General features: G+C 49.6%; 2 protein-coding genes across 2 annotated transcripts; both read left to right on the top strand.

Annotated features, from left to right (window-relative positions):
* The first annotated feature begins 9,672 nt into the window (after nucleotides 1–9,672).
* On the top strand, nucleotides 9,673–10,899 carry LOC123413054. Its single transcript, XM_045105997.1, has one exon. The coding sequence runs from the start codon at nucleotides 10,009–10,011 to the stop codon at nucleotides 10,396–10,398; it is 390 nt and encodes a 129-aa protein (XP_044961932.1). The 5' UTR covers nucleotides 9,673–10,008; the 3' UTR covers nucleotides 10,399–10,899.
* Nucleotides 10,900–22,885: 11,986 nt separating this feature from the next.
* LOC123413051 lies at nucleotides 22,886–24,112 on the top strand. Its single transcript, XM_045105993.1, has one exon. The coding sequence runs from the start codon at nucleotides 23,222–23,224 to the stop codon at nucleotides 23,609–23,611; it is 390 nt and encodes a 129-aa protein (XP_044961928.1). The 5' UTR covers nucleotides 22,886–23,221; the 3' UTR covers nucleotides 23,612–24,112.

Raw genomic sequence — 24,112 nt, 5'->3', positions numbered from 1 at the left:
GCGGAGAAGGCGATGCATGGTGGGAGAGAGAGGATCGAACGAAGGGCTGATACTCGGCGATGGAGAGATCCCCGTGGACAAGGTTGCCGAATTCGGCGCCGTGGATGACGGCGCGGACGGGTTGGTTGTCCGTGAAGAGGAGTTTGCGGCTGAGGCCGCGCAGCAGCTGAAGGGTGAGCGACTGGTCGGAGACAGGCTTGCCGACATCCGCGAGTGCGTCGGCGAGCGACTTGAGCCGCCACCGTCGCCCACGTTTTCACGTCTTCTCCGTGTGCCCACCAACCTGCGCCCATCCCGCGTCCTGGGATCAGCACCGGCCACACCCTCCTTTCCCCGCGTCTCGGCACCCGCACCGGGTCCACCTCGTTCCGCTACACCACCAACCAAAAACCACCCCGCCCACCCACCCAGGTCCAGTTCCCGCTGCACCGTCCCAGCCTCTCCCGTCGCGGCTTCCCCATTCCCAGACACCTCTGGCCCAGTTGTTGCCTCGCCCCACTCCCCTGTCTCCCCACCTGCCAGCTCCCATGCAGCCCCTAACTGCGCGTCACGAGCTCCCGACGTTCCACCGCGCACCGTGCTCGTTGATCCCCCTGCTAATCAACATCGTATGCGCACTCGCAGCAAGTCTAGCTTCGCCCAGCCCAACCTCCTTCACACCACCACTAACTCCAGCAGTCCCATTCCCTCGTCCTATCGCGTCGCCCTTCATGACCCGAACTGGTACACTGTGATGCTCGAGGAATACGATGCACTGATGCGGAATAATACTTGGTGTTTAGTGTCTCGTCCCGCAGGTACGAACGTCGTCATGGGAAGTGGATCTTCTGGCACAAGTTCCATCCCGACGGCACGCTCACCTGGTACAAGGCGCGCTGGGTTCTTCGCGGCTTCACACAGCAGGCCGGTGTCGACTATGCTGAGACATTCAACCCTGTGATCAAACCACCACGATTCGGACGGTCCTGAGCATCGCTGTCGGCAGGTCGTGGCCCATTCATCAGTTGGACGTCAAGAACGCTTTCCTCCACGGTCATCTCGCCGAGACGGTCTACTGCCATTAGCCCTCCGGCTTCGTCGACGCCGCATCACCGTCACACGTGTGCTGGCTGAACCGTTCACTCTACGGTCTCAAGCAGGCCCCGCGTGCATGGTTCACCCGCTTCACCGCCTACCTACGGACGCTCGGCTTCGTCGTGTCCCGCTCGGATACATCTCTCTTCATCCTTCGACGTGGCGACCACCTCGCCTACCTGCTCCTCTACGTCGACGACATCATCCTCACCGCCAGCTCTGCCGCGGTCCTCGACTCCCTCATCTAGTCGCTCAACCGCGAGTTCGCGATGACTGACCTCGACGCTCTTCACCACTTCCTCGGCATCAACGTCACCACCACCACACATGCAATGTTTCTCTCCCAGGAACAGAACGCCCTCGAGATCCTCGACCGCGCTGGCATGTTGAACTGCAAGCCCATCTCCACTCCGGTCGACATGTCTGCCAAGCTCTCCGTCGACACCGGTCCGCTCTTCCTCGACCCGTCACTCTACCGCAGCTTGGTCGGCGCTCTCCAGTACATCACGTTGACGCGCCCCGACCTCTTCTACGCCGTTCAGCAGTGTTGCATGTTCATGCATGCCCCGCGCGACTGCCACTATCAGCTTGTGAAGCGCATACTCCGGTATCTCCGTGGCACGACGCATCTGGGGCTTCGGATCCACCGCGACACCAGCACTGAGTTGGTCGCCTAATCCGACGCCGATTGGGCGGGCTGCCCCGACACACGGCGGTCCACCTCGGGCTACTGCGTCTACCTGGGCTCCAACCTTCTCTCTTGGTCCTCGAAGCGGCATGTCACTGTCTTGCGATCAAGCGTCCAGGCAGAATACAGGGCGGTAGCCAATGCCGTCGCAGAGTCGGTATGGCTCCGACAACTCCTCGGTGAGCTCCACCACTCGTCGTCTCGCGCCATGGTGGTCTACTGCGACAACATCTGCGCCGTGTACATGTTGATCAACCCGGTGCAACATCAACACACTAAACATATCGAGATCGATCTGCACTTCGTCCGGAAGCGCGTCGCCCTTGGTGAAATCCGCGTCCTTCACGTGCCCACGAGCTCGCAATTCGCCGATATATTCACCAAGGGCCTGCCGACCAGTGTGTTCCTCGACTTCCGGTCCAGTCTCAGCGTCGGCGAATCGCACGTTTCGACTGGGGGGTGTTGGAAACCTCCTTGTGGATAAGTCTCACGCCCTGGTCATACGGCTGCTGGAACAGCCTCCTTGGGCGCTACTCAACAGGCCAACCGGGTCGTGCTCCACCTCCCTGCATGCATGGCCTCCCGGCCGTTGTACGAGCGCCATTACGCGTATATATGTAACACCCTCTGATGTAATACGAATCAACTAATCTGAGCGATCTATCCTTTAGTTCTGGGAACCACTAGAAGATTTTGAAAACCGGACACGCTAAAAACGTTTAGATAGGCCAGTTCAATCTGAACTATCGCTCGCTCGCCTGTGCGATCAGTCGACTGTTTGATACAGAGCGTTAAAATCTGATAAACTATATTCATTACAAACAGCAAGCTAAAACAGATTAAAAAGGATAATAAATCTGCTCAATCCAGGTTCTGCTGCTAAACTGAACAGGAGCTGCACTTCAAAGAGCTAACTGTTCACTATAAAATAACAGCCATATATTTGTCAGTTTTTAGGGTATTCATCCACTCAGTGACCCGTATGTGGGTTTTGCGATCTGGAAAACATTATTGGTTATTTCGTAGTAAGATTATATAGTTGTTTTCGAAATAGGCTTTCGTCCCGCTATATAGATATAGCAACCATCCGATACATCAAAGAACTCAATGCTGGGGCAGGCAACACAAGAATGCCCAAAAAGAATAAAAGAAAAATTAAAAGAAAAGAATGACAACAGAGTCGGCTCGACGAAAACAAGGTTGTTCCCAAACCGTTGCGCCCTCCGAAGACATCAACCACGCTGCTAGCACTTCAGACCATCGCATGACAAGCAACACCTTCACGAAGGAATGCGACGGTGACGACGCCGCTGCCTAAATTGATCCTAGGGTTTCCCCCGTAAGCGGAGGGGCGTGGGTGAGTGGGATACCCGACGCCCTTCAGGAAGGAACGACGGCGCCCACGGCTGTTGCTGTGCCGGTGCCAGGCACGCCGACAAGGATTTCTCCCGTTCACCACAAAACCCCACCCTGACCGATCCGTCACGCTCCAACAAACGAGCCACCCACCAACATGCGCTACCACGATCTAGGAGAAACCACCATCATCTCATCATGGAGAGCGAAGCGGGACCGACGGGACCTAGAGGAAACATCCGGGAACGAGGAGCGGCAGAGTCAGCAGCCACGCATGGGAGGGGACATCCTCCACCACCCTCGACGGTCACTGACCGGACGCAGTAGGGGGGCGCTCCAGCCCTTAACGCCTCGTGAAGCTCCCATTGCCGCGCTGCAGTGGGCGTGCCACCGTCTCCGCAACCCCTCACACGAGCCGCCTCCTCCGTCTGCCGGAGCCGGCGTAGGCGGAGCCGAGCTAGGACCGCCCAGACCCAGATCAGGCCCCAAAGGGCCTAGATCTGGGCCGAGAGAACGTCGCGGCCAACTGTCGTGCCAGCCCGGTGCCAAGTGGCTGCGCCACCACCTCTTCACCATATGGAGCTGCGCCGCCCGAGGAGGAGCCGCCACTGGGACCGCCGCTGCCCGAGGAGCACTGCCGCGCACCCGCAATGGGACAACCACCTGCAGCCGCCGAGCCCGAAGCCAGACCATAGCAGCCGCCCACGCCGCCCGCAGCCCACGCCGCCAGGAGCCAGATCCGGCCGCTGGCCGACCACGATCCGCGCCACGCGCGCCCCACCATGGCAGCCACCACGCCACCACAAAAACTCCCGGATCCGACGGGCCGCCGCCATCCGAAGCGCTCGGATCTACACCGCCGAGCACTGCCATAGCCCAGCGCCTTCGGCGGCCAGCTATCCCGTAGGGGTCCGCGAGGAGGGGAAGGAGCTATAGTTGTTCTCCCTCTGTTTTGCTTATTTGTTCACTTGCTTACATTAAATACATAATTAAATAGTCGGGAGTGGTAATTTCAAAGAAAGAAACAAGAATCACTATGGGTTCTCTACAATGACATGTACTGGTATTTCATAGGGACATTTGTTGGTGTTTTGTATGGAGATTTGTCTTTCAGATACCATAAGAATCCATGTCTAACATGTTTAGTCACATTGAGCTCTTCAAACTTTTCTGAAGCTACGTTTCAAGCATCATATTGAGCTCTCCAATATCCCCCGGTGTCCCCGCACGCCTCCAGCGTGTTGGTTTTTACCTGGGACTGTCGGGGCCAATTTCGACCCTAACCGGCAAAAAAGGGCTTCTCGGACGCGATTGGGCTTATTTTCGCACCGGCGACAAAAAATCGCCTTGCGGGGCGGGGGGGGGGGGGGGGGGGTCCGGCTCGAGATGCTCTCAGGAGTACACCTTTCAAAGATCACTCCCACCTTCTCACGTTGTGACAAGTGGCGCTGGTTGCAACCTGAGCTTTTTTTCCTTTTTTTGTAAATTCGTATTTTCAAAACGTTTTATCTCCTAAACCGTGCATCCCAATCTCGAACCGTTTTCACCGTTAGGTTTCTCACGTCGAGATCTTCAAAACTAGATCCTATGTTGATAGATTTTAACGAACTTTGTTTTCACGAAAAAAGGGACCAAAAGCGAGAAAAAAATCATATGAATGAAAAAACTAACCCGTAGTTGGGAGGAGCAAGAAAAAAAATAAGAAATGATATTGTCATAAAAAATTAATGGAAAGTAAGAAAAGAAAGATAAAAATTGATATCACGTAGAGAAATAGAAATTTTTAAATCATCATAATAAAATTGGACAGATTCATATGAATGAAGAGAAGAGGAACCATAAAAAGATCGACCTAAGTCTAAGCGGAACGGGCAATGGTATAGCCTCGGAGCAATCGACTAGCAGTCATACTTCACCACGATCGTATAGCCTCGTAGTAACCGACAGGTAGCCATAAGTCAATCTTTTACCTCCGTAAACCCGATGAATCAGGGCGCTAACTGATTCATGAGTGCATCCTTGGTGACAAATGGGTGAGTAAGAGCATATTTAAATCATGAAGTTGGCACCCAAGTTACCTATAATCCTTTCGTTTCTAAATATAAGCCCTTTTACAGATATCAATATGGACTCCATACGGATCTATATCAAGGTGTTTTAAAGTCTAGATTCACTCATTTTGTTGTGTATGTGGTCTATATTAAAATCTCTAAAACGGACTATATTTCTAAACGGAGGAAGTAGAAAAATTTAAGATAAATTTTTTGGGACGAAAGGAGTATGATGTTGAATTACTCGAATATGCCCGTTACAATGCAATGAAAAAAAACACAAATTTAAGACAAAATTTTTGTGACGGAAGGAGTATGATATTAAATCACTTGAATATGCCCGTTGCAATGCAATAGAAAAGAAAAGACAGATTTAAGACAATAATTTGAGGACGAAATTGAAACACAATGAAAAATAAAATACAAAAAGATCGACCACATACGTCTACCGCTGCCTGATCTCGCTCCGCCGCTCGGGGCCATCTGCGAGAACCTGCGACACAGGCACCCGGCTCTCGCTGAGGTTCCACCGCTCCGGAAGCACTACGTTTCGCCATGGCACTGGCTCGTTGTGCTCCCAGAGGTGGCGCGCGAAGTCCTCGTTCACTCGTACGACGCCGGTTCGGAATAAACGGACCTCCGTAGCCGTCGCGGGCGGCGAGGTTGTGCTTGGCTATCGGTCTAGGGCTCGGTTGCTCGGGGAGTGGGATGGACGAGTGGGGCAAGTGGAGAAGAAGGTGGCGACGGGACGGGTCCTATTTAATGGGACCGTCAAAGCAGTCGATCCATCACCCCTGTCGCTGCCCTATGGGCCAGCAGGAGACAAGTCGTTCATGCGTATATTTAAATGGGACCGGTCAAAGTAGACGATGTGTCGCCGCTGTCGCTGTCCGGTGGGCCAGCGGGAGACGAGTCGTTCCCACGTATATTTAAATGGGACCGGTCAAAGTAGTCGTAGCGTCGCCGTTGCCGTTGCCCTGTGAGCTAGCGGGGAGACGAGTCGTTCGCAGCGTGGGCCAGCTTCAAAATGAGGCCCCAGGTCGGCCCCACCCGAGCCCCACTCGTGAACGCAATGAGGGTGCCCCAGGCTGACCCCACTAGTCAAGCGACGTAACGGTCAAAGGAGGTTGACCCGATGGAAACGGCCGCTTGGCCGCCTGCAAGAGTGGGATAGAGGGAGGTAGGGCAAAAACGAGGAAAGCTAAGCGAGTGAGGCAAAAACGAGCAAAATTAAGCGAAATGGGGCACAGAAATAAATAACATAATAGTAAATGGAAGTCCACAATTTATATAGGTGCATGAATATGTATATATTACATATACTTGCTCTGATTGAATTTTTTAAAATATGAACTATATACTGATGTATATACATGTATTTTAAAATATAATTCATTCATTTTACACTGTATTTGGTCTACATTAAAATCTTTAAAACTACCTATATTTACAAACTGAGGGAGTAGACAATTTTTTTTGGAACGAAAGGAGTAAACAAATTGAAGACAAACATTTTGTGATGAAAAGAATTTGATATTGAAGCACTCGAATATGCCCGCTGCAATGCAATGGAAGAAAACACACAAAAATATAGACCAAATTTGCCCATTGCAATGCCATAAAAAAATAACACAAAAAGATCGACCGCATACGTCTACGCAGATCTGGCAATGAAAGAAAACACACAAAAAAGAATACAGCCTCGGAGTAACCGACTAGCAGCCATACTTCACCACATACATTTAAGCGGGTCTTGCGATCGTATAGCACACCGGTCTAAGCGAGATAGCGGTATGCCGACCTTTTACCTCCGCAGACCCGATGAACCAACACTAACTGATTCGTGACCGCATCGTCGGTGGCAGCATGAATATAATGTTGAATCACTTGAATATGCCGGTTGAACGTAATAAAAAACAAAAGTTTAAGGCAAAAAATTTAGGACAGAAGGCGTATGACGTTGGTGCCGTGGCAATGCAATGAAAAATACACAAATTTAAGACAAAATTTTTAGGACGGAACGCGTATGATGTTGGTGTCCATTGCAATGCAATGAAAAAAAATCACAAATTTAAGACAAAAAATTAAAAACAAAGTTGGAACACAATAAAAAAGGTCGACTGCATACGTCCGCACGGATCTGGCAATCATATAGCCTGAGAATAACCTACTAGCAGCCATACTTCACCGTGATCGTATAGCCTGGGAATAATCCACTAGCAGCCATACTTCACCGTGATCGTATAGCCTGGGAATAACCCACTAGCAGCCATACATCGATCTTTTACCTCCGCAAACCCGATGAATCGGGGCGCTAACTGATTCGTAAGTGTATCCTTGGTGGCAAATGACTGAATAAAAGAGTATTTAAATCGTGAAGGTGGCACCCAGGCTCGCCGTGTGGTACTAAACAAAATTCTGCGAACGGAGGGGCGTGATAAACGCTCGCTGGGCCACCTTTGCCCGCGGCCCACCAGCTAACGACGCTCGCTCTCCAAGCGGCGGAAGATGCGGCGGGCCCCTGGGGATGCATGCTTCATCGCGGTCGTATATCCTCGGAGTAACTCACTAGCAGCCATATGTCGACAGACCTTTTACCTCCACAAAGCCGATGAATCAGGACGCTAACTGATTCATGAGTTCATCCTTGATGACAAATGAGTGACTACAAGCGTATTTAAACAGGGAAGCTGCCACCCAAGAATCATTAAAAAAATAAAAGAAGCGAACAGAAAAAAATTGAAAATTAACTAACAGAAATAAAAATTGCCATAACAAAATTTGGAGAAGAGAGAGAAAAAATCTACTGTCATCTAAATTGGCTGTACGCAATTGTGAGGAGCAACAGAAAAAATAAAATCAACATTAATAAACGGACCTATGGGATTGCGAGAAGCGAGAAAAAATAAGACGTGTCAATAGGCACATGTATTCAGAAATGAAATTATCTGAACGGATGAAAAAATTAACCCACACCACGAGACCACCGAGGAGAAGGGAATGTAACAAAAAAAATATGTTGCTCGTCCATAATTATTGTGTTGCACTGTGGGGTGAGCTTAATTGGAAGAAGCTAGAGGAAAAAAAGTTGCTCATCCATACTTATATGGTCGCACGGTGAAATCTAGGTAAATGGAAGGAGCAAGAGTGAAAAAAAAATCATTAAAATATTAGGAGGGACGAGCCAAAAAAATGAAAATCAAGTATCAGAATTAAAATCGCATAACAAATTTTGGAGAAGGTACAAAGAAAAGAAAAATCTTGGATCATCTATATTGGATATACGCAATTGAGAGGAGCAATAGAAAAATGAAAATCAACATAAATGAATTTGGAATAAGCGAAAGAGAGAAAAGAAAAATTCAAAATCATCCGAGAGAACCAAAAAAAATCGACCGCATACGTCTATGTAGTTCTTGCAATCGTATAGCATCGGGCGAAGGCGGATAGCGATACGTCGATCTTCTAACTCCGCAGAAAATCAACATAAATAAATTTAGAATAAGCAAAAGAGAGAAACAAAAAATTCAAAATCATCTGCGTAATTGGGAGAAGCTAGATAAAAAAAGTTGCTCGTCCATACAGAAAAAATGAAAAATGATATAAATAAATTTGGAATAAGCGAAAGAGAGAAACGAAAAAAATTCAAAATCATCAAAGAAAACCAAAAAGATCAACCGTGCAATCGTATAGCGCCGGGCGAAGCTAGATAGCGATACGTTGATCTTTTAACTCCGCAGAAAATCAACATAAATAAATTTAGAATAAGCAAAAGAGAGAAACGAAAAAAAATTAAAATCATCCGAGAGAACCAAAAAGATCGACCGTGTACGTCTATGCAGATCTAGCGATACGTCGATCTTTCACCTTCGCAGAAAATCAACATAACTAAATTTGGAATAAGCGAAAGAGAGAAACGAAAAAAATTCTAAATCATCCGAAAGAAACAAAAAGATCGACCACATACGTCTATACGGATCTTGCAATCGTATAGCACTGGACGAAGCCGGATAGCGATACATCAATCTTTTAACTCCGCGGAAAATCTACTTAAACAAATTTAAAATAAGTGAAAGAGAGAAACGAAAAATTCAAAATCACACGAGTGAACCGACCTTCAACATAAATAAATTTGGAATAAGCAAAAAAGAGAAACGAAAAAAAAATCGAAATCATCCAAAAGAACAAAAAGATCGACCACATACGTCTATGCGGATCTTGCGATCGTATAGCACCGGTCAAAGCCGGATAGCGATACGTCGATCTTTTACCTCCGCAGACCCGATGGACCAGCGCTAACTGATTCGTGACCGCATCGTCGGTGATAACAGGGTGAGTACAAGAGTATTTAAACAGGGAAGCTGCCACCCAAGCTGGCCGTGTGGTACTAAAAAAAGGTTGGGCGAACCGAGCGGCGTGCTAAACGCGCGCTGGGCCACCCTCGTCCGCGGCCCATTAGCTAACGACGCTTGCGGTGTGATTTAACGAGCTCTTCCTCCCCTTCCCGCGCAGGCAGGATGCCTCGCCGGCGGCGGTGGGGACTAGCTTGCCCTGTCCAAGATCTTCCCCACGCCCCGCGTCGACAAGAAGCGGAAGAGATCGATCCCCAGGGCCGCCTCCCTGCTCTGCTCCTCTGCTCCCCGGCAGCGCAAGAAGGACCGGGGCCGCCTCCTCTCCGGCTCGCCGTTGTAGCTCATGCTTTGCTTTGGAGCGCCGTTGTAGCTCATGCTTTGCTTTTGAGCTCTGAGGCGCAAGAAGGACCGGGGCTGCCATCGCGCCGCGAGCCCGACGGCTCCGAGGTGTACCCCGTCGCCTGCACCACCGCGTGCCCGTAAAACCATGCCGGAGCGCCAGCGCCGCGCCCACCGGAAGCAGGAGGCCCCAGGAGAGCGCGTTCAGGGAGTCGTGCGCCGACTGCAGCATGGCAGACGCGATGGGGGAGGACTCCGTGGTCGTGGTGAGGATGTCGACGGTGGCGTGAGACGCCAGGTCGGACGCTCCTTCCGCCTCGACCACACCCGCCGTCGCCCAGCTCGCGCCGACCGTGCCGTGGAAGAAATCGATCCCCCGGGCCGCTGCTCTGCTCCTCTGCTCCCCGGCAGCGCAAGAAGGACCGGGCCGCTGCTCTGCTCCTCTGCTCCCCGGCAGCGCAAGAAGGACCGGGCCGCCTCCTTTCCGGCAGGTGCCCGCCCCATCTTCCGCCTCGTCTCTAGCGCCGCAGGGGGCTGAGGCCTCGTCTCCGGTGCGCCTTCTCTCCGGCAGGTGCTCGCCACGTCTCCAGCCCCTCCATTCTCGGCACCTCCTCTGCTCCTCCACCCTCTTCGCCTTCTCTTTCTGGAGGTGGAGGTGGGGGACTCCCGGCCGAGGGAGGGCAAGAGCTCGAGCACGGGAGTCGTCCAATTTTCGAAAAATTGGTAGAGAGTCTGGAGTGGTCAAGGGGAGGATTTTGATCGGGAGCAGATGAACTCGTGCGTGCGTGATGAGGAGTTACTTCCACCAGAGGAAGGAGATGACAAGGCGGGCCCCATGCGTCAGTGGGCAAATGGGTGTGAAGAAATAAAAAAGAGAAAGGGGTTCTGCTGGGCTTCGGCTGCCACAACTCGCGCGCGTGGGCGCTGGACCGAGAAATAGGCTGCCCACTAAATCTGGGTATTCCCCAATTATTAAACAACTGGAGCTATAATTGATACTACAATAAAATACTAAATAGATTCCTAAAATACTATAAACACACGGGAAAATGTAATTGAGATAGTAGAAAACGGTCAACATTTTACATAACGAAACTATTAATGAAATACACATAACACCTTTGTAAAATTTAGGTATAATTGATAAAATAAAATACGAAATGGGCTACGCTGAAGCCCACAAAAACAGTGAAATCTGGGTATTCCCAAATTATTAAACAACAGGAGCTATAATTGATAAAATAAAATACAAAATAGGTTCCTAAAATACTATAAACACGCAGTAAACTATGGTTGAAATAATATAAAAAGCTGAACATTTTATATACCAAAACATTAAATAAAATGCACGTAAGACTTTTGTTAAATTTCTTTTGGGCCTTTGTAAATGTTCCACGAAACATTTTTAAATACCACAGAAATAACCAAATAACAATTCAAGAATTTTTAAAATAAAAATATATTGAAGGAGTCATATTTCCTTCTCTCATAATATATTTGTTTTGAGTTGGGTTTGTTCCTAAATAATATAAAAACTCCAAATGGAAAACATTTCTAACTATTAACCAGATATATAATTTGAGGAAGTCATGTCATCCTCTCTCATGTTAGAATTGGAAATATTCTGAATATCCTCTAACCCAAAATAAGATACAAGTGAATACTCAGGAAAGTCCTTTTATTCCCTCTCGATAAAATATTCATTCAAACTCAAAAAGTTTCAATTCCTAATCAAAATTAACTAACAACAAGCAACACAAGCAAGTTTATACCTATTTGTAATTAACATTCCAAAATTATAATTATTGAGATGTTACAATACACGTCCGTACATTATTGGAATTTATTTGTTTGCCGACTACATAGAACACTCGGCAAAGGGTAACAAAAAGTCGGCAAAACCTTTGCTGAGAATTGTTCTCAGCAAAGCCCACCCGATGTACACCTCTCAATATTTTTTTTAACGGGAAAGTGGGAATTCCATTAAACTTCACGCAAAACAATGTCACCGGCTAACAGTTTTACAATTCAATTGGGGATAGAGGCCTCCCAGAAGGAGTCATACGACTCACAGTGAACGCCCAGCTTGGCAAGCGCATGGGCTACGGAGTTACAAGTGCGTCGGCACAAGGAAAAAAAGCATATGAATCAAAGTTTACAATGCATTGGATTCTAGGTTCCTTCACCAACACACCAATAGTTGCCTTGTCTTACTCATTGCTCTTCAGAGCATGAAAAACTATTGAGGAATAAGACTCAAAGATGATTTGATTAGCCCCGATCCTGGTCACTCCATCAATTGCAGCAAGACGTGCCACAAATTCAGGTTCACCGACTTGCCCGCACCAATAGCGATAAATTCGTCAGCCTGATCACGGACCACATAGCCCCAGCCCCCTGCACCTGTATTTCTTCAAAGGCTCCGTCAAAGTTAACCTTCATAGAATGCATTGGAGGTTTGCTCCATCTGTGATTGTGGGGTGGCTTAGGAGGCTTGTTCAGATCTCGCAGGCCGAGGAACTCAATTAGCAACTTCTTCGCAGGCCCAGGAATTCAAAAACCATTCACGAAATCAAAAACATGTTCGTCAAAATATGTTCCTGAATAATGAAAAATTATTCTAAAATGTTAAAAAATGTTCTCCAATCCTATTTTTTCACGAGTTTCAAAAAATATCCACAGTTTAAAAAAATATTAGTGAATTCTAAAAATATCATGATTCCAAAACAATGTTTATGACTTTTAAAAAAGTTCATGATTGCATTTTTTAATATTTCAAAACAATGTCTACGAACTTGAAAGGTGCTTGCATAAAACCAAAAAGGAAGTTAAAAAGGAAATAAATATAAAGTAAAAAAGAATAGAAAAAATGAAAATAAAAACAAAATAGAAAAAGGAAAAGGAGAAAATAGGAAAAATAAATAAAAATAAAAAAATAAACAGGTTCGAGGAAGGTTATAGAACCTTCCTGAAACCGATGGAGATAAATACTGGTAATTAGATGACCCACATGAAAAATAGCACGTGAAGTGGTTACGCGCTACGTCGCAGTCGAGGCCGAGAGACGGGACAAGGGCACGGTCCGGGCCGCCTAGGTGCAGGCGCGGGACGGCGACGCTGCCGACGGTGCGGAGGGTGCCCGCGGCAGGTGGAGCGACAGCGTGGGCGGGTGTCATGGAGGAGGTGGCCAGGCCGTCGTCCCGAACGACAGTTTTGCCCACCGCGGCAGGAGTCGCACAGCAGGGCGCTGGGGCGACAGTGGGAGCCGGGGCGGCCACGGTGGGCGACGCGGCGGTGAGAGGAACGGGGGTGAAGGGGGTGGGCGATGCAGAGTCCAGCTCGGCCGAGCGAGTGCGGCGGAGAAGGCGATGCATGGTGGGAGAGAGAGGATCGAACGAAGGGCTGATACTCGGCGATGGAGAGATCCCCGTGGACAAGGTTGCCGAATTCGGCGCCGTGGATGACGGCGCGGACGGGTTGGTTGTCCGTGAAGAGGAGTTTGCGGCTGAGGCCGCGCAGCAGCTGAAGGGTGAGCGACTGGTCGGAGACAGGCTTGCCGACATCCGCGAGTGCGTCGGCGAGCGACTTGAGCCGCCGGCGTCGCCCACGTTTTCACGTCTTCTCCGTGTGCCCACCAACCTGCGCCCATCCCGCGTCCTGGGATCAGCACCGGCCACACCCTCCTTTCCCCGCGTCTCGGCACCCGCACCGGGTCCACCTCGTTCCGCTACACCACCAACCAAAAACCACCCCGCCCACCCACCCAGGTCCAGTTCCCGCTGCACCGTCCCAGCCTCTCCCGTCGCGGCTTCCCCATTCCCAGACACCTCTGGCCCAGTTGTTGCCTCGCCCCACTCCCCTGTCTCCCCACCTGCCAGCTCCCATGCAGCCCCTAACTGCGCGTCACGAGCTCCCGACGTTCCACCGCGCACCGTGCTCGTTGATCCCCCTGCTAATCAACATCGTATGCGCACTCGCAGCAAGTCTAGCTTCGCCCAGCCCAACCTCCTTCACACCACCACTAACTCCAGCAGTCCCATTCCCTCGTCCTATCGCGTCGCCCTTCATGACCCGAACTGGTACACTGTGATGCTCGAGGAATACGATGCACTGATGCGGAATAATACTTGGTGTTTAGTGTCTCGTCCCGCAGGTACGAACGTCGTCATGGGAAGTGGATCTTCTGGCACAAGTTCCATCCCGACGGCACGCTCACCTGGTACAAGGCGCGCTGGGTTCTTCGCGGCTTCACACAGCAGGCCGGTGTCGACTATGCTGAGACATTCAGCCCTGTGATCAAACCACCACGATTCGGACGGTCCTGAGCATCGCTGTCGGCAGGTCGTGGCCCATTCATCAGTTGGACGTCAAGAACGCTTTCCTCCACGGTCATCTCGCCGAGACGGTCTACTGCCATTAGCCCTCCGGCTTCGTCGACGCCGCATCACCGTCACACGTGTGCTGGCTGAACCGTTCACTCTACGGTCTCAAGCAGGCCCCGCGTGCATGGTTCACCCGCTTCACCGCCTACCTACGGACGCTCGGCTTCGTCGCGTCCCGCTCGGATACATCTCTCTTCATCCTTCGACGTGGCGACCACCTCGCCTACCTGCTCCTCTACGTCGACGACATCATCCTCACCGCCAGCTCTGCCGCGGTCCTCGACTCCGTCATCCAGTCGCTGAACCGCGAGTTCGCGATGACTGACCTCGACGCTCTTCATCACTTCCTCGGCATCAACGTCACCACCACCACACATGCAATGTTTCTCTCCCAGGAACAGAACGCCCTCGAGATCCTCGACCGCGCTGGCATGTTGAACTGCAAGCCTATCTCCACTCCGGTCGACATGTCTGCCAAGCTCTCCGTCGACACCGGTCCGTTCTTCCTCGACCCGTCACTCTACCGCAGCTTGGTCGGCGCTCTCCAGTACATCACGTTGACGCGCCCCGACCTCTTCTACGCCGTTCAGCAGTGTTGCATGTTCATGCATGCCCCGCGCGACTGCCACTATCAGCTTGTGAAGCGCATACTCCGGTATCTCCGTGGCACGACGCATCTGGGGCTTCGGATCCACCGCGACACCAGCACTGAGTTGGTCGCCTAATCCGACGCCGATTGGGCGGGCTGCCCCGACACACGGCGGTCCACCTCGGGCTACTGCGTCTACCTGGGCTCCAACCTTCTCTCTTGGTCCTCGAAGCGGCATGTCACTGTCTTGCGATCAAGCGTCCAGGCAGAATACAGGGCGGTAGCCAATGCCGTCGCAGAGTCGGTATGGCTCCGACAACTCCTCGGTGAGCTCCACCACTCGCCGTCTCGCGCCATGGTGGTCTACTGCGACAACATCTGCGCCGTGTACATGTTGATCAACCCGGTGCAACATCAACACACCAAACATATCGAGATCGATCTGCACTTCGTCCGGAAGCGCGTCGCCCTTGGTGAAATCCGCGTCCTTCACGTGCCCACGAGCTCGCAATTCGCCGATATATTCACCAAGGGCCTGCCGACCAGTGTGTTCCTCGACTTCCGGTCCAGTCTCAGCGTCGGCGAATCGCACGTTTCGACTGGGGGGTGTTGGAAACCTCCTTGTGGATAAGTCTCACGCCCTGGTCATACGGCTGCTGGAACAGCCTCCTTGGGCGCTACTCAACAGGCCAACCGGGTCGTGCTCCACCTCCCTGCATGCATGGCCTCCCGGCCGTTGTACGAGCGCCATTACGCGTATATATGTAACACCCTCTGATGTAATACGAATCAACTAATCTGAGCGATCTATCCTTTAGTTCTGGGAACCACTAGAAGATTTTGAAAACCGGACACGCTAAAAACGTTTAGATAGGCCAGTTCAATCTGAACTATCGCTCGCTCGCCTGTGCGATCAGTCGACTGTTTGATACAGAGCGTTAAAATCTGATAAACTATATTCATTACAAACAGCAAGCTAAAACAGATTAAAAAGGATAATAAATCTGCTCAATCCAGGTTCTGCTGCTAAACTGAACAGGAGCTGCACTTCAAAGAGCTAACTGTTCACTATAAAATAACAGCCATATATTTGTCAGTTTTTAGGGTATTCATCCACTCAGTGACCCGTATGTGGGTTTTGCGATCTGGAAAACATTATTGGTTATTTCGTAGTAAGATTATATAGTTGTTTTCGAAATAGGCTTTCGTCCCGCTATATAGATATAGCAACCATCCGATACATCAAAGAACTCAATGCTGGGGCAGGCAACACAAGAATGCCCAAAAAGAATAAAAGAAAAATTAAAAGAAAAGAATGACAATAGAGTCGGCTCGACGAAAATAAGGTTGTTCCCAAAACGTTGCGCCCTCCGAAGACATCAACCACGCTGCTAGCACTTCAGACCATCGCATGACAAGCAACACCTTCACGAAGGAATGCGACGGTGACGACGCCGCTGCCTAAATTGATCCTAGGGTTTCCCCCGTAAGCGGAGGGGCGTGGGTGAGTGGGATACCCGACGCCCTTCAGGAAGGAACGACGGCGCCCACGGCTGTTGTTGTGCCGGTGCCACGCACGCCGACAAGGATTTCTCCCGTTCACCACAAAACCCCACCCTGACCGATCCGTCACGCTCCAACAAACGAGCCACCCACCAACATGCGCTACCACGATCTAGGAGAAACCACCATCATCTCATCATGGAGAGCGAAGCGGGACCGACGGGACCTAGAGGAAACAGCCGGGAACGAGGAGCGGCAGAGTCAGCAGCCACGCATGGGAGGGGACATCCTCCACCACCCTCGACGGTCACTGACCGGACGCAGTAGGGGGGCGCTCCAGCCCTTAACGCCTCGTGAAGCTCCCATTGCCGCGCTGCAGTGGGCGTGCCACCGTCTCCGCAACCCCTCACACGAGCCGCCTCCTCCGTCTGCCGGAGCCGGCGTAGGCGGAGCCGAGCTAGGACCGCCCAGACCCAGATCAGGCCCCAAAGGGCCTAGATCTGGGCCGAGAGAACGTCGCGGCCAACTGTCGTGCCAGCCCGGTGCCAAGTGGCCGCGCCACCACCTCTTCACCATATGGAGCTGCGCCGCCCGAGGAGGAGCCGCCACTGGGACCGCCGCTGCCCGAGGAGCACTGCCGCGCACCCGCAATGGGACAACCACCTGCAGCCGCCGAGCCCGAAGCCAGACCATAGCAGCCGCCCACGCCGCCCGCAGCCCACGCCGCCAGGAGCCAGATCCGGCCGCTGGCCGACCACGATCCGCGCCACACGCGCCCCACCATGGCAGCCACCACGCCACCACAAAAACTCCCGGATCCGACGGGCCGCCGCCATCCGAAGCGCTCGGATCTACACCGCCGAGCACTGCCATAGCCCAGCGCCTTCGGCGGCCAGCTATCCCGTAGGGGTCCGCGAGGAGGGGAAGGAGCTATAGTTGTTCTCCCTCTGTTTTGCTTATTTGATCACTTGCTTACATTAAATACATAATTAAATAGTCGGGAGTGGTAATTTCAAAGAAAGAAACAAGAATCACTATGGGTTCTCTACAATCACATGTACTGGTATTTCATAGGGACATTTGTTGGTTTTTTGTATGGAGATTTGTCTTTCAGATACCATAAGAATCCATGTCTAACATGTTTAGTCACATTGAGCTCTTCAATCTTTTCTGAAGCTACGTTTCAAGCATCATATTGAGCTCTCCAATATCCCCCGGTGTCCCCGCACGCCTCCAGCGTGTTGGTTTTTACCTGGGACTGTCGGGGCCAATTTCGACCCTAACCGGCAAAAAAGGGCTTCTCGGACGCGATTGGGCTTATTTTCGCACCGGCGACAAAAAATCGCCTTGCGGGGCGGGGGGGGGGGGGGGTCCGGCTCGAGATGCTCTCAGGAGTACACCTTTCAAAGATCACTCCCACATTCTCACGTTGTGACAAGTGGCGCTGGTTGCAACCTGAGCTTTTTTTCCTTTTTTTGTAAATTCGTATTTTCAAAACGTTTTATCTCCTAAACCGTGCATCCCAATCTCGAACCGTTTTCACCGTTAGGTTTCTCACGTCGAGATCTTCAAAACTAGATCCTATGTTGATAGATTTTAATTAACTTTGTTTTCACGAAAAAAGGGACCAAAAGCGAGAAAAAAATCATATGAATGAAAAAACTAACCCGTAGTTGGGAGGAGCAAGAAAAAAAATAAGAAATGATATTGTCATAAAAAATTAATGGAAAGTAAGAAAAGAAAGATAAAAATTGATATCACGTAGAGAAATAGAAATTTTTAAATCATCATAATAAAATTGGACAGATTCATATGAATGAAGAGAAGAGGAACCATAAAAAGATCGACCTAAGTCTAAGCGGAACGGGCAATGGTATAGCCTCGGAGCAATCGACTAGCAGTCATACTTCACCACGATCGTATAGCCTCGTAGTAACCGACAGGTAGCCATAAGTCAATCTTTTACCTCCGTAAACCCGATGAATCAGGGCGCTAACTGATTCATGAGTGCATCCTTGGTGACAAATGGGTGAGTAAGAGCATATTTAAATCATGAAGTTGGCACCCAAGTTACCTATAATCCTTTCGTTTCTAAATATAAGCCCTTTTACAGATATCAATATGGACTCCATACGGATCTATATCAAGGTGTTTTAAAGTCTAGATTCACTCATTTTGTTGTGTATGTGGTCTATATTAAAATCTCTAAAACGGACTATATTTCTAAACGGAGGAAGTAGAAAAATTTAAGATAAATTTTTTGGGACGAAAGGAGTATGATGTTGAATTACTCGAATATGCCCGTTACAATGCAATGAAAAAAAACACAAATTTAAGACAAAATTTTTGTGACGGAAGGAGTATGATATTAAATCACTTGAATATGCCCGTTGCAATGCAATAGAAAAGAAAAGACAGATTTAAGACAATAATTTGAGGACGAAATTGAAACACAATGAAAAATATAATACAAAAAGATCGACCACATACGTCTACCGCTGCCTGATCTCGCTCCGCCGCTCGGGGCCATCTGCGAGAACCTGCGGCACAGGCACCCGGCTCTCGCTGAGGTTCCACCGCTCCGGAAGCACTACGTTTCGCCATGGCACTGGCTCGTTGTGCTCCCAGAGGTGGCGCGCGAAGTCCTCGTTCACTCGTACGACGCCGGTTCGGAATAAACGGACCTCCGTAGCCGTCGCGGGCGGCGAGGTTGTGCTTGGCTATCGGTCTAGGGCTCGGTTGCTCGGGGAGTGGGATGGACGAGTGGGGCAAGTGGAGAAGAAGGTGGCGACGGGACGGGTCCTATTTAATGGGACCGTCAAAGCAGTCGATCCATCACCCCTGTCGCTGCCCTATGGGCCAGCAGGAGACAAGTCGTTCATGCGTATATTTAAATGGGACCGGTCAGAGTAGACGATGTGTCGCCGCTGTCGCTGTCCGGTGGGCCAGCGGGAGACGAGTCGTTCCCGCGTATATTTAAATGGGACCGGTCAAAGTAGTCGTAGCGTCGCCGTTGCCGCTGCCCTGTGAGCTAGCGGGGAGACGAGTCGTTCGCGCGTGGGCCAGCTTCAAAATGAGGCCCCAGGTCGGCCCCACCCGAGCCCCACTCGTGAACGCAATGAGGGTGCCCCAGGCTGACCCCACTAGTCAAGCGACGTAACGGTCAAAGGAGGTTGACCCGATGGAAACGGCCGCTTGGCCGCCTGCAAGAGTGGGATAGAGGGAGGTAGGGCAAAAACGAGGAAAGCTAAGCGAGTGAGGCAAAAACGAGCAAAATTAAGCGAAATGGGGCACAGAAATAAATAACATAATAGTAAATGGAAGTCCACAATTTATATAGGTGCATGAATATGTATATATTACATATACTTGCTCTGATTGAATTTTTTAAAATATGAACTATATACTGATGTATATACATGTATTTTAAAATATAATTCATTCATTTTACACTGTATTTGGTCTACATTAAAATCTTTAAAACTACCTATATTTACAAACTGAGGGAGTAGACAATTTTTTTGGAACGAAAGGAGTAAACAAATTGAAGACAAGCATTTTGTGATGAAAAGAATTTGATATTGAAGCACTCGAATATGCCCGCTGCAATGCAATGGAAGAAAACACACAAAAATATAGACCAAATTTGCCCATTGCAATGCCATGAAAAAATAACACAAAAAGATCGACCGCATACGTCTACGCAGATCTGGCAATGAAAGAAAACACACAAAAAAGAATACAGCCTCGGAGTAACCGACTAGCAGCCATACTTCACCACATACATTTAAGCGGGTCTTGCGATCGTATAGCACACCGGTCTAAGCGAGATAGCGGTATGCCGACCTTTTACCTCCGCAGACCCGATGAACCAACACTAACTGATTCGTGACCGCATCGTCGGTGGCAGCATGAATATAATGTTGAATCACTTGAATATGCCGGTTGAACGTAATAAAAAACAAAAGTTTAAGGCAAAAAATTTAGGACAGAAGGCGTATGACGTTGGTGCCGTGGCAATGCAATGAAAAATACACAAATTTAAGACAAAATTTTTAGGACGGAACGCGTATGATGTTGGTGTCCATTGCAATGCAATGAAAAAAAATCACAAATTTAAGACAAAAAATTAAAAACAAAGTTGGAACACAATAAAAAAGGTCGACTGCATACGTCCGCACGGATCTGGCAATCATATAGCCTGAGAATAACCTACTAGCAGCCATACTTCACCGTGATCGTATAGCCTGGGAATAATCCACTAGCAGCCATACTTCACCGTGATCGTATAGCCTGGGAATAACCCACTAGCAGCCATACATCGATCTTTTACCTCCGCAAACCCGATGAATCGGGGCGCTAACTGATTCGTAAGTGTATCCTTGGTGGCAAATGACTGAATAAAAGAGTATTTAAATCGTGAAGGTGGCACCCAGGCTCGCCGTGTGGTACTAAACAAAATTCTGCGAACGGAGGGGCGTGATAAACGCTCGCTGGGCCACCTTTGCCCGCGGCCCACCAGCTAACGACGCTCGCTCTCCAAGCGGCGGAAGATGCGGCGGGCCCCTGGGGATGCATGCTTCATCGCGGTCGTATATCCTCGGAGTAACTCACTAGCAGCCATATGTCGACAGACCTTTTACCTCCACAAAGCCGATGAATCAGGACGCTAACTGATTCATGAGTTCATCCTTGATGACAAATGAGTGACTACAAGCGTATTTAAACAGGGAAGCTGCCACCCAAGAATCATTAAAAAAATAGAAGAAGCGAACAGAAAAAAAATTGAAAATTAACTAACAGAAATAAAAATTGCCATAACAAAATTTGGAGAAGAGAGAGAAAAAATCTACTGTCATCTAAATTGGCTGTACGCAATTGTGAGGAGCAACAGAAAAAATAAAAATCAACATTAATAAACGGACCTATGGGATTGCGAGAAGCGAGAAAAAATAAGACGTGTCAATAGGCACATGTATTCAGAAATGAAATTATCTGAACGGATGAAAAAATTAACCCACACCACGAGACCACCGAGGAGAAGGGAATGTAACAAAAAAAATATGTTGCTCGTCCATAATTATTGTGTTGCACTGTGGGGTGAGCTTAATTGGAAGAAGCTAGAGGAAAAAAAGTTGCTCATCCATACTTATATGGTCGCACGGTGAAATCTAGGTAAATGGAAGGAGCAAGAGTGAAAAAAAAAATCATTAAAATATTAGGAGGGACGAGCCAAAAAAATGAAAATCAAGTATCAGAATTAAAAATCGCATAACAAATTTTGGAGAAGGTACAAAGAAAAGAAAAATCTTGGATCATCTAAATTGGATATACGCAATTGAGAGGAGCAATAGAAAAATGAAAATCAACATAAATGAATTTGGAATAAGCGAAAGAGAGAAAAGAAAAATTCAAAATCATCCGAGAGAACCAAAAAAATCGACCGCATACGTCTATGTAGTTCTTGCAATCGTATAGCATCGGGCGAAGGCGGATAGCGATACGTCGATCTTCTAACTCCGCAGAAAATCAACATAAATAAATTTAGAATAAGCAAAAGAGAGAAACAAAAAATTCAAAATCATCTGCGTAATTGGGAGAAGCTAGATAAAAAAAGTTGCTCGTCCATACAGAAAAAATGAAAAATGATATAAATAAATTTGGAATAAGCGAAAGAGAGAAACGAAAAAAATTCAAAATCATCAAAGAAAACCAAAAAGATCAACCATGCAATCGTATAGCGCCGGGCGAAGCTAGATAGCGATACGTTGATCTTTTAACTCCGCAGAAAATCAACATAAATAAATTTAGAATAAGCAAAAGAGAGAAACGAAAAAAAATTAAAATCATCCGAGAGAACCAAAAAGATCGACCGTGTACGTCTATGCAGATCTAGCGATACGTCGATCTTTCACCTTCGCAGAAAATCAACATAACTAAATTTGGAATAAGCGAAAGAGAGAAACGAAAAAAATTCTAAATCATCCGAAAGAAACAAAAAGATCGACCACATACGTCTATACGGATCTTGCAATCGTATAGCACTGGACGAAGCCGGATAGCGATACATCAATCTTTTAACTCCGCGGAAAATCTACTTAAACAAATTTAAAATAAGTGAAAGAGAGAAACGAAAAATTCAAAATCACACGAGTGAACCGACCTTCAACATAAATAAATTTGGAATAAGCGAAAAAGAGAAACGAAAAAAAAATCGAAATCATCCAAAAGAACAAAAAGATCGACCACATACGTCTATGCGGATCTTGCGATCGTATAGCACCGGTCAAAGCCGGATAGCGATACGTCGATCTTTTACCTCCGCAGACCCGATGGACCAGCGCTAACTGATTCGTGACCGCATCGTCGGTGATAACAGGGTGAGTACAAGAGTATTTAAACAGGGAAGCTGCCACCCAAGCTGGCCGTGTGGTACTAAAAAAAGGTTGGGCGAACCGAGCGGCGTGCTAAACGCGCGCTGGGCCACCCTCGTCCGCGGCCCATTAGCTAACGACGCTTGCGGTGTGATTTAACGAGCTCTTCCTCCCCTTCCCGCGCAGGCAGGATGCCTCGCCGGCGGCGGTGGGGACTAGCTTGCCCTGTCCAAGATCTTCCCCACGCCCCGCGTCGACAAGAAGCGGAAGAGATCGATCCCCAGGGCCGCCTCCCTGCTCTGCTCCTCTGCTCCCCGGCAGCGCAAGAAGGACCGGGGCCGCCTCCTCTCCGGCTCGCCGTTGTAGCTCATGCTTTGCTTTGGAGCGCCGTTGTAGCTCATGCTTTGCTTTTGAGCTCTGAGGCGCAAGAAGGACCGGGGCTGCCATCGCGCCGCGAGCCCGACGGCTCCGAGGTGTACCCCGTCGCCTGCACCACCGCGTGCCCGTAAAACCATGCCGGAGCGCCAGCGCCGCGCCCACCGGAAGCAGGAGGCCCCAGGAGAGCGCGTTCAGGGAGTCGTGCGCCGACTGCAGCATGGCAGACGCGATGGGGGAGGACTCCGTGGTCGTGGTGAGGATGTCGACGGTGGCGTGAGACGCCAGGTCGGACGCTCCTTCCGCCTCGACCACACCCGCCGTCGCCCAGCTCGCGCCGACCGTGCCGTGGAAGAAATCGATCCCCCGGGCCGCTGCTCTGCTCCTCTGCTCCCCGGCAGCGCAAGAAGGACCGGGCCGCTGCTCTGCTCCTCTGCTCCCCGGCAGCGCAAGAAGGACCGGGCCGCCTCCTTTCCGGCAGGTGCCCGCCCCATCTTCCGCCTCGTCTCTAGCGCCGCAGGGGGCTGAGGCCTCGTCTCCGGTGCGCCTTCTCTCCGGCAGGTGCTCGCCACGTCTCCAGCCCCTCCATTCTCGGCACCTCCTCTGCTCCTCCACCCTCTTCGCCTTCTCTTTCTGGAGGTGGAGGTGGGGGACTCCCGGCCGAGGGAGGGCAAGAGCTCGAGCACGGGAGTCGTCCAATTTTCGAAAAATTGGTAGAGAGTCTGGAGTGGTCAAGGGGAGGATTTTGATCGGGAGCAGATGAACTCGTGCGTGCGTGATGAGGAGTTACTTCCACCAGAGGAAGGAGATGACAAGGCGGGCCCCATGCGTCAGTGGGCAAATGGGTGTGAAGAAATAAAAAAGAGAAAGGGGTTCTGCTGGGCTTCGGCTGCCACAACTCGCGCGCGTGGGCGCTGGACCGAGAAATAGGCTGCCCACTAAATCTGGGTATTCCCCAATTATTAAACAACTGGAGCTATAATTGATACTACAATAAAATACTAAATAGATTCCTAAAATACTATAAAC

The sequence above is a fragment of the Hordeum vulgare genome, chromosome 7H, assembly GCF_904849725.1.
Source record: "Hordeum vulgare subsp. vulgare chromosome 7H, MorexV3_pseudomolecules_assembly, whole genome shotgun sequence".
Lineage (NCBI taxonomy): Eukaryota > Viridiplantae > Streptophyta > Magnoliopsida > Poales > Poaceae > Hordeum > Hordeum vulgare.
This window is presented reverse-complemented; position numbering and strand designations above follow the sequence as displayed.

What these genes read in the sequence shown, in the direction of transcription:
- LOC123413054 (XM_045105997.1), top strand. Translation starts at nt 10,009, where the DNA reads ATGCCGGAGCGCCAGCGCCGCGCCCACCGGAAGCAGGAGGCCCCAGGA.
- LOC123413051 (XM_045105993.1), top strand. Translation starts at nt 23,222, where the DNA reads ATGCCGGAGCGCCAGCGCCGCGCCCACCGGAAGCAGGAGGCCCCAGGA.